This window comes from Rhinoderma darwinii, chromosome 4 (assembly GCF_050947455.1).
Source record: "Rhinoderma darwinii isolate aRhiDar2 chromosome 4, aRhiDar2.hap1, whole genome shotgun sequence".
Taxonomy (NCBI): Eukaryota; Metazoa; Chordata; class Amphibia; order Anura; family Rhinodermatidae; genus Rhinoderma; species Rhinoderma darwinii.
Genome location: NC_134690.1, coordinates 348821183 through 348846569, shown reverse-complemented (window position 1 = coordinate 348846569; position 25387 = coordinate 348821183). Strand labels below are relative to the sequence as shown.

At 44.0% G+C, this 25387-nt stretch overlaps 1 protein-coding gene across 1 annotated transcript in view; it reads left to right on the top strand.

Moving 5' to 3' along the window:
- ENTPD6 (ectonucleoside triphosphate diphosphohydrolase 6) overlaps nucleotides 1-25387 on the top strand; it is a 44335-nt gene that overhangs the window by 15541 nt on the left and 3407 nt on the right. Inside the window, exons 9-13 of the mRNA XM_075864486.1 lie at nucleotides 16755-16819; nucleotides 17956-18057; nucleotides 19215-19355; nucleotides 20662-20718; nucleotides 23383-23495. Of these exons, the coding sequence (XP_075720601.1) occupies nucleotides 16755-16819; nucleotides 17956-18057; nucleotides 19215-19355; nucleotides 20662-20718; nucleotides 23383-23495 (478 nt within the window). The remainder of the gene's footprint in view (nucleotides 1-16754; nucleotides 16820-17955; nucleotides 18058-19214; nucleotides 19356-20661; nucleotides 20719-23382; nucleotides 23496-25387) is intronic.

Here is a 25387-nt window from a genome sequence, read left to right as displayed (position 1 = left end):
ACTATGGGTATATAATGTTTTCTTCAAGCTTTTATTACGTTTCCACATGAAATAGAGGAGACGTGGTAGAAGGTTATTCTGTTAGAAATATGCCACATTAATAAATTTGTGCGGCATACAGAAGAGAAGTGAAGCCGTGTATTCATAATGGATACATGTTGCTATAGACGTATTTTCCTGTACTTATGACTATGTCTTGCTGAAGAAGCAGTTGGTGCCATTATGATGTCATTGTGGACAGAATTCTGTCCTAATATAAAATCAGTCAGAGAGGAAAAAATAAACTGTGCTGGAGTGACGGGCAATATCTTCAAACAAATGGAGGAAAATGTATCCAACTATGTTGCAAACTCGAGTCTGTTCACTAGATAGAAGAACACCTGCAGGGCTGTCAAGACAAGGTTTTGTTTTTTCAGTGACTGGTTGTACAACGTCTCTTTAGCTCCATCAATCCTTATGAGGGACGAATGTGCCAAGTGACGCGGTACACCATAACAGGCCCCTGCCCGGCAAGGTAGGAACCGCTATGTGCACAAAACAACCAATCACCTACAGAATATATAAAGGGACAGTGTCCAAAACCATCTATAGGAACAGTAAAGGATCACTAATCCCCAAAATGTCAGTATTTCCAGAAGAACCGTAACAAAGCCCATGGTGTATTGATAAGGAACAGCTCGATTATTAGAGATCCTTGAAAAAAAAATCATGCCCGTATCACGGTACAGAATTAGGAATGTAACAGCCGTATGTGGCAGGACATAGTCATAAGAAAAAGGAACTACATCCCCAATTTATTCTTGTAACCATTTCTAAAATGCACGACTTCCACTAATTCAGGGGCGGCACGGGCCGCAGGTGTTGGATTTATCTACTAATAAATGCAATGCCCAAATTTATTTTTTATTTCAAGAACACTTGTGGGGTCCATGTTCTGAATAGACAGATGTGGGCTCCTGCACAATAAACTGTATTCATTTGACTCCCTAAAAAGAATCCCCCCCCCCCACCCCACCCTTTTTGGTTTTCCCTAAATTATAGATAAAATTAATAATTAGAAACGGTGTGGTAGGTCTGAAAACAGGGGTAGTTGCACAGGCCTGGATTTGAAGGGCACATGGGGCAGTAAAACCGGGAATCGCTCCTCCTTCCGTGTTTACTGCACACCCGGCATCTCTTTTGGGGGTATCTTTGGTTCACAGAGGCAGGGACGGGGTGAAGGAAGTGGCGCTCAGTGAGCCTTTTGACATCCTCTGACTCGAAGGAGTCTCTAGGTGCGGGGGAGTCAAACAGGAGCTGCTCTATAATTTTCTCCTGATACTGGCGGAAACTGAGCGTTCCCTGGGTCTTGTACAGCACATAGCTGTTGTAAGTGGCCATTTGGATAAGGTAGATCGCTACCTTTTTATACCAGGCCCTAGTTTTGCGCTTGACCAGGTACGGTTGTAGGACCTGGTCAGATCGACTCCCCCCATGAACTTGTTATAGTCCACCACGCAGACCGGTTTCCTCTTATCAGAGGTAGCGCCCCTCTCTCTTACTGCCACTGTGGTGTCCTCGTGCACGGTGGAGAGCATGTACACGTCCTTTTTGTCACTCCATTTGACAGCGAGCAACTGGTCACTTGCAAATGAGAGTGACGCACCCCTTACTAGTCGCCTGGACACCAGTCGTTGAGGGAAGCCGACTCTATTTTTTCGTACCGTCCCACAGGCCCCTGTATTCGCAGCATGGAGGGACTTATACAGGGGGACACTGGTGTAGTAATTGTCGGTGTACACATGGTACCATTTTTGTAGGAATGGCACCATGAGTTCTCAGACAATTTTCCCACTAATGCCAATATCCTCTGGGCATCCTGGGGGATTAAGGTGGCGGTCCCTGCCCTCATAAATGAAAAAGCCACAGGTGTAGCCCGTTGTGCTCTCGCACACCTTATAGAGTTTCACTCCGTATCGGGCTCTTTTGGAGGGGATGTATTGTCGAAACGATAGACGGCCCTTGAAGGACATAAGGGACTCATCTACCGCTAGTTTTTGGCCTGGGGTGTATAAATTGAAAAATGAGTTACTTAGGAGGGAGATTAGGGGTCTCAGTTTGAGGCGATCATAGGCTGGGTCACTTCTTGGGGGGATTTGTGTATTGTCAGAAAAATGCATGAAACGCATTAGAGTCTCATAGCGCGTTCGGGCCATAACGGCTGCAAATACAGGCGTGCTATGGATAGCGCTGGTAGCCCAATAGGAGCGGATAGAGTTTTTTTTTACTATCCCCATGTTTAGGGTATTTCCCCCCCCAAAAAATTTATTTCAGAAACTGTTGTGGGGATCCATCCTCTGGCATAGCAAGACCTGGGATTTTGGGTGCCAAATTGCCTGGCGTATAAATTCGTCTGCTGGACGATTAGTTCCAGGACCTGATCGCCTATAAACAAATAAAAAAAAATTATAGGGACTAAAATTTGAGACATCTGCATTGATGCCTGGAGTCGCTGTAAATGGTAAAAACTTGGGGGGAGAAATCAATTGCAGGATCCCAAATTGCGGAAGGGACTGCAGTACTAGGCCCGTCTCCTGACGCTTCACCGCTGACCGCTGCGTCCACCACCATAGGGCTGGGGGGTCCAGTGGCAGAAGCAGAACTTGTGTCGCTTTCTGAGCCAAGTTCTGCTACTGACGCAGTGTCTGTATCACTGCCGGAACCGCTAGAGCACAGCATGACGTATGCCTGCTCTGCAGATTACATTCTGCGGCTTCTGCGGTTCATGTTCACCACACTAATAATTGTTGTTTTTTTTTGTTTTTTTAGAATACAAACAAAAAAACGGGGGTGATTACGTGTAATCTGGGGTGATTACTGGTAATCTGGGTTAATTACGGGTAATCTGGGGTGATTACGGGTAATCTGGGGTAAATTACGGACAATATTCGGATAATATCGGAACACTGGCGAGTAAGTATGTGGTGTATTTTACAGTATAATACAGCACAAGATTTGTATAGTATCTCTCTCTCTCTCCCCTCTCACAGATCAACTACAGTGAGAGGAGGGAGGGAAAGAGCACAAATCTTGTGCTGTATTTTGAAAATATAGGACTATGGTCACTGTGATAGGTATATCACAGTGACCATCTGATCAGGGACCAATTATAACGGTCCCTGATCAGTTTCTATTTACAGGCAGAATAGCTGCCTTTCACTGACAGCGCATGCGTGCGCCATATTTTTTTTTCCGGCGGTTGGGGGGAGTGGGGGGCACGATCGGAGGCCTAACAAGTAGTTTTTTATCTCCTCTCACCAAACATTCATGGTGAGAGGAGATAAAAAGTTAGATTTCAGACTGTGCTCCAAGCCCTCAGCTACCTCCGGTAGCTGAGGGCAGGGAGCTATCACTCTGCACGGCGCCGCAATATTAATTAGATTGTGTGCGCGGGCGCCATTTTTTTTCTCTTCCCGGCAGCTGCGGGAGGAGAAGATAAGGGGGGGCACGATCGCGGGCATCGGAGGCCCTTCAGGTTAGTTTTTTATCTCCTCTCACCAAACATTCATGGTGAGAGGAGATAAAAATGGCGATTTTCCACCGCTGCGTTAATTGTAACGGCGGACGCCGGTATTCGTTGAATACCGGCGATCGCCGGTTTGGGGACCGCAAACAACGGTCCCCAGAGTGTGCTCCAAGGGAGCTATCTCTTTTCACGGCGCCGCAATTTTATTCTGATGCAGTGCCGTGAAAAGGCCTATGCATCAGAATAAAGCCCATTAGTGGCCGCCGTGAAAAGGCGTATTGGCGGTCACTAACGGGTTAATATTATCTTGTAGCGTCAATAAGGCTATGTTTACGTCACGGTTTTTTGTTGGCCTACATTTGACGTAGGTTGTGAGAGATGTTTAATAGTGGACACGTCATGAACTCTCATGACCCTTTTCATGACATATCAGTTACAGATACCATTATAGCTTGTGCGTAATGGATGCCACTGTTAGGGTATGTTGACACGTCCGATACGGCTGAAATTACGAAGCTGGTTTCAGGAGAAAACCGCTCCGGAATTTCAGACGTAATGGCATGTGCAGGCGTTTTTCGCAGCATCCATTACGGACGTAATTGGAGCTGTTTTTCAATGTAGTCAATGGAAAACTGCTCCAATTACGTCCCAAGAAGTGACAGGCACCTCTTTGACGGAGGCGTCTTTTTTTTTTTTTTTTTTTTTTTTAATGCGCTGTCTTTTGACGCGCGTACAATGGACTGTGTGGGATAGAATAGCCTAGTCTCCCACGCTATTCCATTTTTTTTTATTTTTTGCTATATACCGGTCAAAAGGAGATCAGAAAGACTCTTTTGGCCTTCGGCCTTTTGACACGTTTAGTGTGTATGTCGGAAACTTTCCTGGCGTACAAACTAAACATAAGCCTAACTTCTAAAGGGCTGTACATATAAATTGCAGAGGTTTAACCCCTTCCCGCACCTTGGCGTAACTGTACGTCCAGATAAGCAGTAACTTCGCGCACCTGGGCGTACAGTTACGTCTGCGCTTTAAAAGTTAACCGCCGCGCGGCGCTGCACCGCAGCGGCGGTTAACTGTGCAGGGTGTCAGTCCTGCTCTCCCCGTTGCCGATCAGCGGCCTGTCGCCGCTGAAATCGGCAATTAACCCCTTCGATGCGGTGGTCGATTGCGATCACCACATCGAAGAGGTTTACAGCGGATCGGCAGCCCCCCACATGTATTTGCGGGGGCTGGCGATCCTTATCATGGCAACCAGAGGCCAGACAATGACCTCCGGGTTGCCATGTACGGAAGCCTCGGAGGATCAGCCTCCGGCCGTTCCTCCTCTGCTTCCTGTCAGTGTGACAGTTACGTCACAATGACAGTTAGAACACATTACACTACGTGTGTAGTGTAATGTGTTCCAGCAGCGATCAGAGCTGCAAGTCTAAGTGTCCCCTAGTGGGACAAGTAAAAAAAGTTAAAAAAAGATAATAAAAATGTTTTGAAAAAGTGTAAAAATCAAAAGTTAGAAGTGACATAAACAAAGAATGCTTTTTTCCCTATAATAAGACTTTTATTATAGGAAAAAAATTAACACGTTAAAAAAAGTACACATATTTGGTATCGCCGCGTTCGTAACGACCCCAACTATAAAACTGTAATATTATTTTTCCCGCACGGTGAACACCGCAAAAAAAATAAACGAAAAACAGTGCCCGAATCACAATTTTTTGGTTACCAACCCTCCCAAAATATACAATAAAAAGTGATCAAAAAGTCGCATGTACGCCAAAATGGTATCAATACAAACTACATCCCGTCCCGCAAAAAACAAGCCCTTACACCGCTTTTTTGACTGAAAAATAAAAACGTTATGGCTCTAAGAATATGGGGACACAAAAATTAATTTATTTTATAAATAAGTGATTTTATTGCACAAACGCTGCAAAACATAACAAAATTATATACATCTGGTATCGCCGTAATCGTATCGACCCGCAGAATAAAGTATAATGGTCATTTATAGCCCAGGGTGAAGGCCATAAAAAAAAACAAATAAAAAACATTGTCAGAATTGATGGTTTTTGGTCACCTTGCTTGCCAAAAAATGGAATAAAACGTGATAAAAAAAAATTCTGGTACCCCAAAATGGTACCAATGAAAACTACAGATTGTCCCGCAAAGAATAAACCCTCACACGGCTCCGGTGGAGAAAAAATAAAACAGTTCTGGCTCTCAGAATATGGCGATGCAAAATGTGCGGAGTGTCCAAAAGCGGATAAGATCCGACACCATTTATCAGTGCGACACCGGCCACATATCTGCGGATTATTATTTATTTACTGCATTATTATACCCTCTTATTATGCCCTGATGTACCCCGCACAGATAACATGTACCCTGATGTACTCCGCACAGATAACATGTACCCTGATGTACCCCGCACAGATAACATGTACCCTGATGTACCCCGCACAGCTTACATATGCCCCCACATTATAAACTGAAACAACAGTAAAACCCCAAACAGAACAACTACCAAGCAAACTCTGTGCCCCAAAAGCCAAATGGCGTCCCTCCCTTCTGAGCCCTGCAGCGTGCCTAAACACCAATTTACGTCCACAGATATGGCATCGCCATACCCAGGAGAACCCGGTTAATATTTTGAGTTATTTGTCTTCAGTGGCACAAACTGGGCATAACATATAGTGCACTAAAATGGCATATGAGTGGAAAATTGTAATTTTCACTCCGCACCATGCGCTGCGCATTAACCCCTGCGCGCACCATGACATAGCATGTCGTAGTGTGGGGGGTGATGTATGGAGCGTCTCACGTAAAAAATAAAGAATTTAGAACGGCAAAATCGCTGTTTTTTTGGTCACCTTGGCTCTACCTAAAAATGTAATAAAAAGTGCTCAAAAAGTTGTATGTACCAAAAAGTTGCACCAATAAAAACGACCGCTCGTCCCTCAATAAATAAGCCCTTATACCGCTCTATTGACTGAAAAATAAAAAAGTTGTGGCTCTTGGAACGCGGGGAGGAAAAAACTAAGAAGGAAAAGAAAAAAATGGATCACTCCAGAAAGGGTTAATTACTTTCTAATGAAAAACCATTTATGCCCACACGTGGGGTATTGCCGTACTCGGGAGAAATTGCTTTACAAAGGTTGGGCAGCTTTTTCCCCCTTTATCCTTTGTGAAATTGAAAAAAATGCAACATTTTAGTGGAAGAAATGTCGATATTCATTTTCACGGCCTAATTCTAATAAATCCTGCAAAAGACTTGTGGGGTCTAAATGCCCACTATATCCCTAGATAGATTCTTTAAGTGGTGTAATTTCCACTTTTGGGGGGTTTCCCCTGTTTTGGCCTCTCAGGGGCTTTGCAAATGCGACATGGCACCCAAAAACCGTTTCAGCTAAATTTGAGCTCCAAAAGCCAAATAGCGCTCCTTCCCTTCTAAGCCTTGCTGTGGGTCCAAACAGCAGTTTATTACTACATATGGCATATTTCCGTAATCGGGAGAAATTGTTTTACAAATGTTGGGGTGCTTTTTCTCCTTTATTCCTTGTAAAAATTAAAAATGGCTACCTTTTTTCAGAAAAAAAGTCGATTTTTACCTTTACAGAATAATTCCAATGAATTCAGCAAAACAACCGTGGAGTCAAAATGCTAACTTTACCCCTAGAAAAATTCCTTGAGGGGTGTAGTTTCCAAAATGGGGTCACTTTCCGGGGGTTTCCACTATTTTGTTCCCTCCAGTGCATTTCAAACGCGACATGGCACTGAAAACCATTCCAGCAAAATCAGAATTTCAAAATCCAAATGGCGCTCCTTCCCTTCTGAGTCCTGCTGTGGGTCCAAACAGCAGTTTATTACCACATATGGGGTATTGCCGTAATCAGGAGAAATTGCTTCACATATGTTGGGGTGTTTTTTCTCTTTTATACCTTGAAAAAATTAAAAATTTCTACGCTTTTTCAGAAAAAAGTAGATTTTCATCTTCACAAACTAATTCAAATAAATTTAGCAAAAAAACTGTGGGTTCAAAATGCTAACTATACCCCTAGATAAATTCCCTGAGGGGTGTAGTTTCCAAAATGAGGTCACTTTTGGGGGTCTTTATTGTTTTGGCCCCACAAGACCTCTTCAAACCTGACATGGTACCTAAAATATATGCTAAAAAAAGAAGGCCCCAAAATCCACTAGGTGCTCCTTTGCTTCTGAGGCCTGTGTTTCAGTCCATGACCGAACTAGGGCCACATGTGGGGTATTTCTAAAAACTGCAGAATCTGGGCAATAAATAATAAGTTACATTTTTTGGGAAAAACCTTCTCTGGTATAGAAAAAAATGTATTACAAATGAATTTTGTATAAAAAAAATGAAATTTGTAACTTTCACCTCTACTTTGCTTTAATTCCTGTGAAACGCCTAAAGGGTTAATACACTTTCTGAATGCTGTTTTGAATACTTTAAGGGGTGCAGTTTTCAAAATGGGGTGATTTATGGGGACTTTCTAATATATAAGACTCTCAAAGCCACTTCAGAACTGAACTGGCCCCTGTAAAAATCGCCTTTTGAAATTTTCTTGAAAATATGAGAAATCGCTGCTAAAGTTCTAAGCCTTGTAACGTCCTAGAAAAATAAAATAATTTTCAAAAAACGATGCCAAACTAAAGTAGACATGTGGGGGATGGTAACTAGTAACTATTTTGTGTGGTATTACTATCGGTTTTACAAGCAGATACATTTAAATTTAGAAAAATGCTAATTTTTGCAATTTTTCGCTAAATTTTGGTGTTTTTCACAATTAAATACTGAATCTATCGGGCAAATTTTGCCAGTAACATAAAGTCCAATGTGTCACGAGAAAACAATCTCAGAATCGCTTGGATAGGTAAAAGCATTCCGGAGTTATTACCACATAAAGTGACACATGTCAGATTTTAAAAATCGGCTTCGTCCTGAAGGCCAAAACAGGCTCAGTCCTGAAGGGGTTAAATGCAGAACATAAATAAACTATAGTGACTAATGACTGGTACAGAAGTAGAGAGAGCCCTGCACATGAGGGATTCAAATCTACAGCTCCATTCCGAGCCTCCTTGCAGTCTTAGGCTATGTTCACACGGGGTATTTTGCCGAGATTCTTGACGCGGAAACCGCGTCGCAAAACTCGGCAGAAACGGCCCGAGAACGCCTCCCTTTGATTTCAATGGGAGGCGTCGGCGTCTTTTTCCCGCGAGCAGTAAAACTGCCTCGCGGGAAAAAGAAGCGACATGCCCTATCTTCGGGCGCTTCCGCCTCCGACCTCCCATTGACTTCAATGGGAGGCAGGAGAAAGCGTATATCTTGCTGTTTTATGCCCGCGGCGCTCAATGGCCGCGGGCGAAAAACGGCGCGATAATTGCCGCGAAAATCGGCGTGCAGGGAGAGGAATATCTGCCTCAAAGTTCCAAACGGAATTTTGAGGCAGATATTCCTCCCCCAAAATACTCCGTGTGAACATAGCCTAAAGCTCCTATTACACTGTCCGACTTTGGCCGGTACAGTGAGCGCTGATCAATGAGACCGCTCGTCTGCTCCTGTCAAATGGAGCTATGGATGGGGACGAGCGCTCGTTACTCCGATTATTATGTTGGCATCGCCTCTCCCTGTTTACACAGGGAGATGTGCAGCCGACGCCGATAACATTTAACTTTTTTAAAACTATACGATCAGCAGATGAACAAGCGTTTGCTGGCAACGAGCATTCTATGAATGATCGTTTGCCCCGAAAATTGCCCAGTGTAAAACCCCCTTTATGGTTGTACGTTATCCATATGATCTGTAGATACCCTGTCGTCTCTCAAAAGTGGAAACGGGTGAGGAATTTTACCAACTTCTCTCATCCTTTGTCTCATATGTGATTGGTGCACCAGGAGTGTCTGCCAGCTAATTATCTCCCTCTGTTCTTAACCTGTTAATGGAGGAATAAGGGAAGATAGGTGTCAGATGAACATTGTGACTATGACTATGTTGAGAACGTTATCTGTGGCACTGTAATAACACTAGGGGTGTACCATCTTAAGGCCCTATTACACCGACCAATTTTGGCTGGTGCAACGAGCACCGATCAACGCGACAGCTCGTGGATCGGCACTCGTTTGCTCTGGTCACAAGGAGCTATGTATGGGGATGAGCAGTCGTTACTCCGATCGCTCGTCCCCGTACATTATCATGTCACCAGCGTGTCTGACAGCTATAGTATTTCAGTTTTTTGTTTTTTTTTAAACCGATACGATCATCCGATGAATTAGTTACAATAATTGCCAAGTGTCTTTATTCCTGTAATACAACATGCTTATTCTTTACCCATACTATAGATATTCCTCCATATTTTAGGCATGTCTTTGATATTCACAGCTGTATAGTAGTATTACAAAGCACATATTAGGATATATATGGGCTGGTTGTCTATTTTGTAAGCAATGCAGAATGGTTCACTTTCAAGTAACTAAACAACATTAGACAGCAATAATAAATGTAATAAACTTAAAGTCCACGCTGTTTCTTCACTTAGGCTGCTTTTTAATATACAAACCGTTTTTTTATTGTCCAGTATCTAGAGGAAATGGACAGAGGAGGGAGGGCTGTACATTGCTTCATCCCTGTTGCTGCTGTAAAATCTTGAGAAACACTGTTGTCCTTTACAGTTAACAGGATGACCTAATCCAACATTTTTCATATTTTATACTGCTGGATTTAGGATTATTTATTTTATAGCGCTACTTCTCTAAGAGCACGGTACATACAAAACAGAGAGGGATTTAACCCCTTTAGGACACAGCCTGTTTTGGCCTTGTGGACACAGATGATTTTTTCAAATCTGACATGTCACTTTATGTAGTAATAACTCCGGAATGCTTTTACCTATCCAAGCGATTCTGAGATTGTTTTCTCGTGACATATTGTACTTTAGGTTAGTGAAAAAATTTGGTCGATAAATTAAATATTTATTTGTGAAAAACTTTAAAAATTGTAGCAAAAATTTGCATTTTTCTAAATTTAAATGCATTTGCTTGTGAAACAGATAGTAATACCACACAAAATAGTTACTAGTTAACATCCCCCATATGTCTACTTTATGTTTGCATCATTTTTTTTCACGTACTTTTTATTTTGCTACGACGTTACAAGGCTTAGAACTTTAGCAGCAATTTCTCATATTTTAAATAACATTTCAAAAGGCTATTTTTTCAGGGACCAGTTCAGTTCTGAAGTGGCTTTGAGGGCCTTATATATTAGAAAGTCCCCATAAATCACCCCATTTTGAAAACTGTACCCCTCAAGGTATTCAAAACCACATTCAGAAAATATTTTAACCCTTTAGGCGTTTCACAGGAATTAAGGCAAAGTAGAGGTGAAATTTACGAATTTCATTTTTTTTGCCGAAATTCATTTGTAATAAAAAAAAATCTGTAACACAGAAGGTTTTACCAGAGAAACGTAACTCAATATTTATTGCCCAGATTCTGCAGATTTTAGAAATATCCAACATGTGGCCCTAGTGCGGTAATGGACTGAAATACCGGCCTCAGAAACAAAGGAGCAACTAGTGGATTTTGGGGCCTCCTTTTTTTAGGAATATATTTTAGGCACCATGTCAGGTTTGAGGAGGTCTTGTGGTACCTAAACAGTCGAAACCCCCCCAAAGTGACCCCATTTTGGAAACTACACCCCTCAAGGCATTTTTCTAGGGGTATAGTTAGCATATTGACCCCACAGTTTTTTTGCAGAATTTAGTGGAATTAGTCTGTGAAGATGAAAATCACCTATTTTTCTGTGGAAACATAGAATTTTTTCATTTTTACAAGGAATAAAGGAGAAAAAGCACCCCAAAATGTGTAAAGCAATTTCTCCCGATTACGGCAATACCCCATATGTGGTCGTAAACTGATGTTTGGACCCACAGCAAGGCTCAGAAGGGAGGGAGCGCCTTTTGGATTTTGGAGCGCAGATTTTGCTGGATTGGTTTTCAGTGCCATGTCGGGTTTGCAACGCCCCGGAGGGACCAAAACAGTGGAAACCCCCCAAAAGTGACCCCATTTTGGAATCTACACCCCTCAAGGTATTTTTCTAGGGGTATAGTGAGCATTTTGGCCCCTCAGGATCTTTTTTAGAGCTAAGGTGACCAAAAAACAGCGATTTTGGCGCTTTAAATTCTTTATTTATTACAGCGTTCACCGTGCGCAATAAATTACGTTTTAATTTATTCTGCCGGTCGGTACGTTTATGGCGATACCATATGTGTATAGATTTTTTTACGTTTTGCAGCGTTTGCACTATAAAATTTAAGTTTCTATAAAATAATTTATTTTCTGGGACACGCTATTTTGAGCCGTAACGTTTTTATTTTTTCGTCAAAAAAGCTGTGGGAGGTCTTGTTTTTTGCGGGACGGGTTGTAGTTTTTAATGGTACCATTTTGGGGTAAATGCGACTTTTTGATCACTTTTTATTCTATATCTTGGGAGGGGTGGTGTCCAAAAAATAGCGATGCTGACAGTTTTCCGTTTATTTTGTTTGCGGCGTTCACCGTGCGGAAAAATTAACATTATAGTTTCATAGATTGGGTCGTTACGAACGCGGCGATACCAAATATGTGTACTTTTTTTAACGTTTTCATTTTTCCCCTATAATAAATGACTTATTATAGGAAAACAAAACCTTTTATTTTTACACTTTTATTAACTTTTTTTTTACTTTTTACACTTTATTTTTTTGACCTGCAGCTCTGATCGCTGCTAGAATACATTACACTACCTAGGTAGTGTAACGTATTCCAACTGTCAGTGTGACGTCACAGTCACTCTGACAGTTGGTCTACGAGGATCAGCAGAGACTGATCCTCATAGGCTGACATACATGGCAGACTTGGGGGCCGTTGTCTGGCCCCCGGGTGCCATCACAAGCATCACAAGCCCCCACGATTGCATGGGGGCTGCTGATGCGCTACAAACCCGCTACATGCGGAGATCGCAATCGAGCCCCGCATGTAACAGGTTAATTGCCGAAATCAGCGGCGATGAGCCGCTGATCGGCAACACTGGAGAGTGTCAGCTGTCGGGGACAACTGATCTCCAAGTTCCCGATGCACACTGTCGCCGACAGTGTGCATCGGGAACGGCACAGTGACTTTCTGTCACTCTGACAGGAAGCCTATCAGGACCAGCCGAAGGTTGGTCCTGATGGGCTTCCGTCCATGGCAGACCCGGAGGCCATTGTTTGGCTTCCGTTTGCCATACTAACTATCGGCAGACCCCGCGATTTCGGACGGGGGTCTGCCGATATGTTAGAAACCCCTAAAATTCGGCGATTGCACCCGATCGCCGAATTTAAGGGGTTAATGCGCCGAAATCAGCGGCAAAGGACCGCTGGCCGGCAAGAGGGGAGTGTCAGCTGTCGGCGACAGCTGACCTCCCGATTCCCGGTGCACACTGTCGCCGACAGTGTGCACCGGGATTAACTCAGTAACTGTACGTCCTCGTGCGGGAAGTAACCTCCCGCAACGACGGACAGTTACGTCCTGGTGCGGATAGGGGTTAAATACATAATGTGCATAAAATGTTGTTACTTATTTCTATTATATATTACATTTTTTGCGCTATTTTTTTTTTTTTCTTCCATATGGTGGAAAGTATTAAAAATTAAATAATAATTTCACTTGTTTTCCTATGTTGGCCACCAGGGGGAGGACTTCCCAGAGTTACAGCAAGGTGAATAAGGCAAAGCAACCTGACTCACGGCTGCCGTAAATGTGGGAGGGACACTCACCCACCCCCCCCCCCCCCTCCTACAAGCCACAAGCCAGGAAAAGGTGTCTTCAAATTGCTAAGTAGTGTCCAGCAGCCATTTTGGGTGTGATTCTGCAGCTGGCAGAAGTTATAGGACACACCAAAAGGCTAAGGGTATGTTCACACGCTTACTAAACAAAGGGAAAACAGCTCCTGATTTTCAGCCATTTTTTAATCAAACTCGCGTTTTTGGCTGCGTTTTTTATTGCCGTTTTTAGAGCTGTTTTTCTATAAAGTCAATGAAAAACCGCTCCAAAAACGTCAGAAGTGATGTGCACTTCATTTTGGCGGGTGTCTTTTTACGTGCCATTTTTGGAAAACGACCACGTAAAAAACGCCCTGTCGGAACAGAACGCTGTATTTCCCATTGAAACCAATGGGCAGATGCTTGTAGGCGTTCTGTTTCCGATTTTTCAGCTGAGACTATTGTGTGTGAACATACCCTTAGAATGATGAAAGTGAAGTGAATGACTTTTCAGTTGATGTGTCAAATACACACCGTGTGAACCTATTTTTTTATATTTGGCACGCACGCACGCACACACACACACACACACACACACACACGCTGCACACACACACACACACGCTGCACACACACACGCTGCACACACACACACACGCTGCACACACACACACACACACACACACACACACACACACACACACACACACACACACTGCAGACAGACACACACACACACACACTGCAGACAGACACACACACACACACTGCAGACAGACACACACACACACACTGCAGACAGACACACACACACTGCAGACACACACACTGCAGACACACACACACACACACTGCAGACACACACACACACACACACACTGCAGACACACACACACACACACACACACACACACTGCAGACACACACACACACACACACACTGCAGACACACACACACACACACACACACACTGCAGACACACACACACACTGCAGACACACACACACACACACACTGCAGACACACACACACTGCAGACACACACACACACACACACTGCAGACACACACACACTGCAGACACACACACACACACACACTGCAGACACACACACACACACACTGCAGACACACACACACACTGCAGACACACACACACACACACACACACACTGCAGACACACACACACTGCAGACACACACACACACACTGCAGACACACACTGCAGACACACACACACTGCAGACACACACACACACACACACACACACACTGCAGACACACACACACACACTGCAGACACACACACACTGCAGACACACACACACACACACACACACACACACACACACTGCAGACACACACACACACTGCAGACACACACACACACTGCAGACACACACACACACTGCAGACACACACACACACTGCAGACACACACACACACACTGCAGACACACACACACACACTGCAGACACACACACACTGCAGACACACACACACACACTGCAGACACACACACACACTACACACACACACACACACACTGCAGACACACACACTGCAGACACGGGAAAAGTCTTAAAGGGGTCGTCAAGGAAAACATGGCACCGCACCTGTCCTCAGTTCGTGTGTGGTATTACAGCTCTGTCCTATTCACTTCAATGGAGGTGAACTGCAATACCACACACAACCCGAGGACAGGTGCAGCGCTGTGTCTCCAATCCGGACACCCCCTTCTGTCCTGAGATGACCCGACAGGGGAGGCGGGTGTCAGAGCCACCCACAGCCATCGCTGCAGACCGAACCGTACAACTACGGCATGAGAGCAGGGCTTGTCCTGAGTGCACTGTCTCTTGTTATGGACAGATTTATAGTCACATGAACACCGTCTGATGAACCGGTAACCTAGGTCCGATCACATGACAGAGGGGGATCACCAAAAACCCTGTGCACCCTCAGCCCGTCCATCCAGCCCTTTTCTGGTTATATCTGCTAATGGGAAAGCTGGGTGATCACCATTACCCCTCCTACTTGAGTGTGAGCGGTTCATTAGTCACATCCCTAAACAGTCTCAGCACAACTAGAGATTTGCCGTTCAGGGATCTGGGAAAGCTGGGCACCACACTAACAGCGAGCATATTGTTTATCACTCAGCTTTCCCAGGACAGGAACGTGTGATAAACACCTGAATCACTGGTCGAGGAGAAGAACTGACCTCCCCCAGGACACCGGCAGACACCACAACCTACACTACACCAAATGTCACTACACAGGGGGGACGCACAGTCACTTCCACATCATGTGTGGACGGCAGACATCACATTACATAGAAGGATAAGCTGCGTCCTTTATACAGCGTCTCCTGCACGACTACAGGGGGGGGCCCGTCTGGTGGGGGGGCCGTGGGGTAGGGGGACCCGTTGGGTGGGGGGCCGTGGGGTAGGGGGACCCGTTGGATGGGTCGTCGGGTGGGGGGGCCGTCGGTGGTCACGAGAGCGGCGGTCAGAGAGAGAGAGAGGGACAGACAGAGACACACACCTTACCTGCAGTGCAGCTGGTCTTCATAATGGCGCCTGCTATCTCCCTACAACCAGCTTCTCTGCTGTGTGACTCTGACCTGTGTCTGTGCAGTACAGAGCCAGATAGCAGAGGTAATGGACGGGAGCCGTTCATTGACTCCTATGCACTGTGCTGCCGTATTCCATCTCTGTATCTGTCGTTAATCGACACATGCAGAGATGGGGAAAAAAAATGGCAGCCCCCATAGAGAAGTAAAAGTAAGAATACATTAAAAAGTAGAAAGAAATAAAATTTTTGTTTACATTATATTAAAAGCAATATCATATTTTTTTAAAAAAACCATGACCCCTTCCCTTTAAGGTACAGTAGGAGAGAGGGGGTCATACCCGTGAGGGTAAAGGTAGTGTAGTGGTGGCAGGGTTATTGCAGGGTATAAGTTTTTCTGAAGAGGTGGGTTTTTAGGTTGCTGTTGATGGTAGGAGAGTCTGATGTGTTTGTACAGCGAGTCCCAGAGTATGGGGGGTATGCACAGGAGAAATCTTGGAGATGATGATTTGAGAAGCAGACCTGAAGACCACAAAGAAGGAGGATGTACTGTTGGGACTGGAGATTAGGGGAGAGATGTATGGAAGGGACAGGTTGTGGCAAGCCTTGTATGTCATTGTCAGTATTTTGACCAGTATTTTGCTTGGCAATGAGTAGCCATTTACAGGACTGGCAGAGGGGAGAGGTAGATTAACTAGGCAGCAGTTGAGAATGGATTGGAAGTACATGCAAGAATTTTATACGGAAGGCCACTGAGGAGAATTTTGAAGGAGTCTAGGCAGGAGTAGGCAACTTCTAAAATCTCCACCTGGACTGAGATTTGAATTTTTTTATGTTTGCTTGATTTCTACGTGTTTTAACATGTCTTGGCTTTCTCTTTCATCTTTTTGTCTGCAGTTACCTTGGACTCGGATTAATGTCAGCAAGGCTGCAAATCATGGGAGGTACTGAAGGGAAACCATGTAAGTTTTACCCTTTATGAGAAGGGGAAAAAACATTCTGTTCAGAATTTTGCTTATGACTTTAGACGCATATGAAAGTATAGGTTCACAATTAGAGAGTACTGTATGCTTAGAAATTCCTGGCCATAGAACATGTAAACTTACCTCTTGCTAAGTGACTGGTCTACTTGGTGTTCTTTACAATATGGTCTATATCTATCTCAGCTTTAGATGCTACAAAAGCATCTGTGCTGATGTTAAAATAATGCAGGAAATGCAAAAGCGGTTTATAAAACACATTACGAGATATCGTGCTTCAGGAAAGTTCAAACAAGTGTTTGTTGTGACATCTGGAATGTGCGTGCGCCTTGGTTGTGTTGTAGAAGTAGTGATGCAATTGTGATGCTATCATCTGCAGCTTTGGTGAAATAAGACCGCACATTAAATGGGTATTCCTGACATTTATCACATATTTCAGCTCTGGGACACACACTTACATCTAGAATCGGGGTCACCCAACCCCCGCTTCGCCTGGTGAGGTAGCTGCTTGCTGCCGATTCCAGGTGGGGACTAGTGGAAAGCGGGCCACTCAAGCTGTTCTATGGGAGTTACAGAAACCACCAAGCAGCGCTTCATCGGCTGTTTCTGTAACTCCCATAGTACAGATTGAAGAGTGTGGGCGGCCCCCACTTCACTAGTTCCTGCCTGAAATCGGCAGACAGCGGCCCCTTAACCAGACTAGGCGGGGGTCTGGTGACTCCCGTTCTCGATAGAGATGCGAGTCCCAGAGCTGAGACCCGAATCAATCAGACATTTAAGGCATATCCTATGGATATGCTATAAATGTCCAAGTTAGGAAAACCCCTTTAAAGGGGTTATCCCACTAAACAAATTTAGCAATTATCCATGGGCTAAATGTTTAATGTATGATCGCGAGGTGCCTTACTGCTGGAAATCCCACGGATTACTAGAAGGGGAGATGTCTAGACTCCCCGTTCCTCATCACCACACTATTGCAGTGAGGAGGCGTTTGCATGGAGTGGCAGTCGAGCATGCATGCTGCCACAAGACTCAGGCTATGGGAGTGATGAAAACAGCCGAGCCCTGTGCATCATGGAAAACACAAATCTAATGAACAATCGGTTTTCTTTGTGCAGTGGAGCCAAATGGAGAGTTGGTGACATCTTGTATAACACCGGGCTTTGTCACTGAGTTTAACCATGCAGGAATAACATACAAAGTTAAGGGACAGAATGATGGTATGTGTTTTTGCTTTTTTCAACTTTGCCAAAGTATCTAAATGAATGAATCTCCATCATGTATTTTCTCTTCACCCCCTTCCACCACCTCACAGTATTGCTTGGGGAGCGGGTAGTTCACACACTGTCGCATTATTGCGCTGAGGGAATGAAGCATGCTCAGGAGCTGTGCCTGCACCATCTGCTGCAGGTGTCAGCTGTTATATACAGCTGCCCCCATTCTGCAATAGCTGTGGTCAACGTTGGCTCTGGCGGCCAGGATCGGAGTGGGATGGGGGCTCCCTGTGTAAGCACATCGGTGCCACTGCAACAGGATCGTGGGGTTGCCAATGGGTTACCATTGCTTAGCAATGGTCCCCAGGTCAACCATATCCGAGAGGCTTAGACCCTGCAGGAGGTAGGACCTAATAGGCTGCCTGTCAGTGTAACACTGACCGGCATAATACACTGCAATACAGAAGTATTGCCGTGTATTATCCGAGCATTCGAAGGATCACAAAGTTAAGTCCCCTTGCAGGGAAAACAAATTTTAATTTTTCTATGAACTGTTACACACACTTTTTTTTTTTTTTTTTTTTTTGTTCATCCCGTTTCTTAAAAACAGGAATGAACAGTAATCAAAAGGTCATATGTACCGTAAAACGGTACCAATGACGACAAGTCATCTGACAAAAAATAAGCCCTCTGAAAAGCCATCAAAATAAAAATGCTATAGGTCTGAATAGTGGTGACACGAAAACAAATTATTTTATAAAAGAAAGTGTTTTTATTGTGCAAAAGTGTAAAAACTGTGTAAATCTGGTTCGCCGTAATCGTAACGACCTGCAAAATAAAGTTAACATATAATTTTTTCTGCATGGTAAACGCCGTAAAATATGTTCCAAAAACAATCTCCATACTGTGCCATAAAAAAATGCCACTCATTCTGCAAAAAAAACACCAAGCCGTCATTTAGCCACGTCGTCGGGAAAAGTATAACCATTATGGCTTATGAAATGCGGAGATAAAAAATATAAAAAAATTGTTGCGTCCCAGGCCAAAACCATGCCACATCCTTAAGGGCTTAAAAGAAAGTGACTTTAGCGCGAACTGCAAATCTGTGTGGGGGATTCTGTTCTTGTTTAGTTCACCACTTTTTCATCTTTGTTTTTGTGTAGTGAAATCTTTATATGACTCGTGTTCTAAAAGCGTAGCTCAGATGCTGACTGGAAAAGTAAAGCGTGCTGGTGAAGTGGAGAGTCTGTTCTTTTATGCCTTTTCTTATTACTTTGATCGAGCTGAGGACACACAATTAATAGGTACGTAATTGTGCAGACTCTTTATGAGTATAGACACACAGTATCGATCTTTCTGTATACATATAGTTATTTCCTGTTGCTTGTATAGCACCAACTTATTATACAGTACTGTATAGTGATTGTCGCCATTCACATGACACCCTGTCCGCACAATCTAATTTCCCTATCCATGATCAATTTTATAGAAAGCAAATTAACCTATCGGCATGTTTTTGGAGTGTGGAAAGAAACTCAGAGAACAGACAAACCCCATTCAGATGACGCCCTTGGTCGTATTCGAACTCGGGACCAGTGCTATAAAGGAATGGTTCTAAGGCTCTATTCACAGGACAGGGTCAGAGTGTCGGCCGATAAAAACGTTAGTTTTTCTTGGCCGTTTTGCATCCGTTCCGGGGCATGTTTCCGTTTTTAATGGCCAATTTTGACCCGTTTTGCATCAGTTTTTTTTCCCTGTCCGTTTTAAAAACGGATGTTTCATTTGTACATTTTTTGCCACACGCTGCCCTCTGTAGATACTGCCACACGCTGCCCTCTGTAGATACTGCCACACGCTGCCCCCTTGTAGATAGTGCCACACAGCCCCCCTTGTAGGTAGTGCCACACAGCACCCCCCCATCCTACCTTTCTGTGGATAGCGCCAGCGTACCAGGAGAAGTCTCTGACGTCACTGTGTCCATATATGGACAGTGAAGTCAGGTACTTCTCCTGGAGCAGAAACACTGGCCACAGCGCCGGGGATTCCGCTTCTGAAGACCATGACGTCACTGTGTCCATATATTGACTTCTCCTGGAGCGGCATTCCCAATCCCTGACCACAGCGTTGCCGAAGCTGTGGCCAGGGATTGGGGATTCCGCTCCTACAGGGAGCAAAAAAATACCCTCCTCCTCACATGCACTTCGCACTTTGGGGAGGAAGAGAGAGCGAGCAACGGAAGACACAGCCGTCACTCGGAACACATTCCAGTGATGGCCGTCTATTACCCGGCCCCATAGACTTCTATGGGAGCTGGGAGAACGGCCGAAAATAGGGCATGTCCCATTTTTTTGATGGCTGGGTTTCCCGGGCCGTCAAAAAATCGGTCGTGTGAATAGCCCCATTTGGGGTCTATTGTTCCTACTGCGGCCGTGTGACGGATGTTTTTTTTGAATGGCAGTCACACGGCCGGGAAACCCTGTCGTGTGAATAGGGCCTAATCACTGAGCTGCCCATAAATAATTTCATATTTGTATAAATAGATATTTTTTTATTTTCCCAGTATGCTTTAGATCTTTTCATGTAAAGGATGTTATTTTATTTTATATTCAGATCCAAGTGTTGGTGGCTTTGTAAAAGTTAAAGATTTTGAAACTGCAGCCATAAAAGGTGAGTGACTTTAAAATGAAAGCTGAGCTGGTTGGCTGTTCCTAAACAGGTTACCTCATGAAGACAACCCCTTAACAGGTGCCCTTTTCAGAGCATAAAGAGTGTCATCAGAGAGCCAGTAACAAAGAGCAGCTCCTGCACTGGCAGACCTTTCAGGACATGTACTACATGGTCAGCCATTCATAGACACTTTGTAATACTACCTATTGCTGCAGTGGAAATGTGTAACCAGCCGCAACTGACCCAACAATATCCCGTTTCTTGATGGTGGTCAGTAGCTGGACCCATAACAATCAGCTGGTAGCCAAGCCGGCTTCATTTGAGAGAGGTCCTGTATAAATGGCGTATTTACCCACTTGTGAATGATGGAAGTGCAGACTGGCTTTTCCTATAATGCATATATGACCCTAAATACTTATTAGCTAACAAAAAAAACAAACAATATCTTGAGAGCTCTATCAATGGACCCGTCAGGAGACCATCTCTAGAGGGTGCTCAATACCGAGCTAATTGCCATATCAAAACAGAAAACTAAAAATTGGGGTGTTGGGCTTAAACTATAAACACACAAACTGAATCAATATTTTAGAAAAATATATGTAACTGTATTTGAACCACAAAATTACGTAGTTTTTAGCTATTCAAAGTGCATTCATGATACCACTGCAACCACGTTGAAACACATGCAGGAAACTGGGCAGTAGCTGAAGATTTATATATGGCAATAATATCTCAATTCATAAATTCATACAAATATACAAATTGATAAAACGGCCAGAGGTTGTATTTCTTGATTACTTGAATCACACCTACTTTTGAAGAGGGGATTCAGATTAAAGACTCTTTAAAGGCTATGTAAATCTTTGAACACTTTGTTTTATTCAAATAAAAAAAATGTATCCTGATGTTTAATGCAACTTTTTTCAATAGTTTTTTTTAACTTTTTATATATATATATATATATATATATATATATATATATATATATATATATATATCCTGGATACATAGAAGCTGTTTCTTGCGCAGAAATCAGTCAGGTCAGCGGGACTGACAGCTTTGGTGGCAGCGGGTCCTGCGTGACTCCGGATCCACTGATTATCGATCACATCTAAGTTATGAACTAAGATGTGATTGATAACTGCTGCAAAAAAAGTTGCATTACATATCATGAATACATTCTTTTATAAAAAAACAAAAAGTTTTCAACGTAGCCTTTAAATATGTCTACAATTCCAGGGGGGGGGGGATTTAGCAACGCCATTTTTTACAGATTTATTCATACTAGTTACCTTGTGTGTGGCTATGTGTGTGTATATGCTGTGTGTGTGTGTGTGTGTGTGTGTGTGTGTGTGTGTGTGTGTATGTATATATATATATATATATATATATATATGTGTGTGTATACATACATACATGCTCGAGTGACATTATTATGACCACCTCCTACTTTCGACATAAGCAGCACGTAGCCCATGAAGGAAGTGTTGTGTCGTGGGCTGGCTTTGTGGGTATATAAGGTGTGCAATAGGCTGTCTGAACACATAATCACTCGTTGTTGCCATGGGTAAAAGGTGCGATTTATCAGAGTTGCAAAAAGGGATGATTACTGGCTTTCGGGCCAAGGGTGTCAGTATTTCTCAAACAGCGCGAACTGTTTGCGTGGTGATAGTGTATCGTGAGTGGACAAATGGCACCATTGAGAATAACAGACATGAAAACTGAGGTGAACGTCGGCTACAAATGTGCCTGAGTGCCGAACGACCCGCTACAGTGTAGCAGCTCACTGAGAAAATCAACCAGGAGGCTACAAGACGTGTGTCTTAAACAGTTCAGCGAACCCTACAGCATATGGGGCTCTGAAGCAGACGGATGGTCACTGCTCCTATGCTAACAAATGTGCATTAGAAAAAGGCTTCAATTTGCATGGCAGTATCTGATTTGGACCAAAGGGTTGCCTTCTCCAATGAGTCACGTTTTCTGCTTCATCGAACGGATGGATGTTGGTGTGTCAGGCGAGAAACGTCAGAACAAACAACCTGCAACCATTGGAAGAACACAAGCTGGTGGCTATGCATTATGGTCTAGGGAATTTTTCATGGCATTCTCTGAGCCCATTCATCCATGTTGAAGGCACTCTGAACCAATTTGAGTATAAATCCATCGTTGCAGATCACGTCCACCAAGGGCTTCCCTGGGGCAGATGGAATTGTCAGACCCCATGTCACGCGGCTAGTAATGTCGACAGTGGTTGGAAGAGCACGACCAAGACTACCAAGTACTTCCCTGGCCCCCTAATTCGCCAGACTTAAACACAATTGTGCATCTGTGGGACCACCTCGATTGTCTTGTTTGCTCTATGGATCCTTCTCCACGCACCCTCCAGCAAATGTGTGATTCACTGCAGTCCGCATGGCCCTAGACACCTGAGTTTACCTACCATCGCCTTGAGTCCCTTCCAGCCCGTCTAGTTACTGTACATGACGGTTAGTCTGGATATTAGCAGGTGGTTATAATAATGTGCATATGTATATAAGATAGATATAGATAGATATATATATATATATATATATATATGTATATAAAATAAGATCTCTATATCTCTTATTGTGTAGCTCAGAGCACCACTTATAATTAACTTTGGTTTTCTCCCCTCACACTTAGAATGTACAAACATAGAAAAGACCGCAGGCAGCCATCCTTACCTCTGTATGGATCTAGCGTATATTACGCACCTTCTTCAGGATCTAGGTTTTCCAAAAGACAAAGATTTGAAGGTAACTTTCTTTGTCATTTGCATCAATTATTTTAGGAGCATGCACCACCACATCGGTCCCTGCACAAGTGATTAATCTGTATACATTTTGCACGGATTAATTATTTTATTCTGAAATAATAAACCTCCCGAAGGATTTATCTATAGTAATACGCTTCTTGCTACTGTGACGACGGTTGTGGTGTTTCATATGTGCTTATTTAAAATAAAGGGAACCTGTCAGCAGCTTTAGGGCCTGTTCACACAGAGTATTTTGACAAGCTTTTTGGAACGGAAACCGCTCCGCAAAAACCGCCCGAAAATGCCTCCCGTTGACTTTTACCGCTCGCGGGAGAAAGAAGGGACATGCCCTATCTTCGCACGTTTACGCCTCTGACCTCCCATTGACATCAATGGGAGGCAGAGAGAGCGTATTTTGCTGAGTTTTTTTGCCCGTAGCACTCAATGGCCGCGGGCGAAAATCGCGGCAAACTACGTGCAGGAAGGACAAAATCTGCCTCAAAATTTTGAGGCAGAATTTTCCTCCTGCAAAAAACTGTGTGAAAACAGCCTTAGGCTATGTTCACACAGAGTATTTTGACGAGTTTTTTGATGCGGAAACCGCGTCGCAAAAACGGCCCGAAAATGCCTCCCATTGATTTCAATGGGAGGCGTCAGCGTCTTTTTCCCGTGAGCAGGAAAAAGAAGCGACATGCCCTATCTTCGGGCGGTTCCGCCTCTGACCTCCCATTGACTTCAATGGGAGGCAGAGAAAGCGTATTTCGCAGTGTTTTACGCCCGCGGCGCTCAATGGCCGTGGGCGAAAAACTCAGCGAAAATCTGCATGCAGGGAGAGGAAAATCTGCCTCAAACTTCCAAACGGAATTTTGAGGCAGATATTCCTCCTGCAAAATACTCCGTGTGAACATAGCCTTATGCTTCCCTTTCTAAGTGTCCGGCATTATGTATATTGAGATTATGGTCCCCAGAAGGATAAATATTTAGTATGAAGCAGGATGTTGCAAAATGCTGGGGCGGCCCAGTATGAGAGAAGTGTTTGGGGTTAGATCCCTGCTAATGGATCCCCGGCCAGGTATCAAAGTCCCAGGGAGCCAGCCACAGTATAGCTGCTACCTTAGCCTTAAACCAGATGTTAGTAGATATAGGGAAGGGGGGTTGGAGTGCAATGCCCCTAGACTCACCCGTTCTGTTTAGCCCTTTGAATATCCTGGCAGGACACTCTTGTGTCGAGTAGGTACATGAGGCTGCAGTTCAGCGGCCCATGAAGCCTCTTGTAGTACTCTCCAGGACTCTTGACATCTGAATGGATCCCCCAGAGTGGGTGTACTAGTGGCTGTTGCGCAGGCCGTGTATCGATCGGGGCCAGGTGCAAAATCGATGCCACTGTTTCGGACTCGTAACTACGTTGCAACTGTAAGTTATATCCGATCCCGGACATAGGAGTAAACTGTTCAGCAGGAGCCGCTGAGTAGAATAATAGGAGTGAACAGCTCTTTTTTTGTAAGGATCGCTGTTGATTGCTGTGAATCTTACGGCCACAGCTCACTTAAGCGTAGCCACGCCCCCTATGCTAACCCTTCCTGAGGGCAGCAAAAAAATTGTAGTGGTAGACGGTGATTTCAGCAGTCTGTCACTTATGTGTAAGGGTATGTTCAAACGGCCTGTTTTCGGCTGTTTTTGGGCCGTAAACGCCCGGAAAATCGGAAGCAGAATGGGAAAAACGGTGTTCTGTTCCGACAGGCCGTTTTTTTTACGTGGCCGTTTTGAAAAATGGCCGCGAAAAAGAAGTGCAGGTCACTTCTTGGGATGTTTTTGGAGCCATTTTCAAGTCTATGAAAAACTGCTCCAAAAATAGCCGCGAAAATCGTGAGTGACTAAAACAGCTCCGTATTT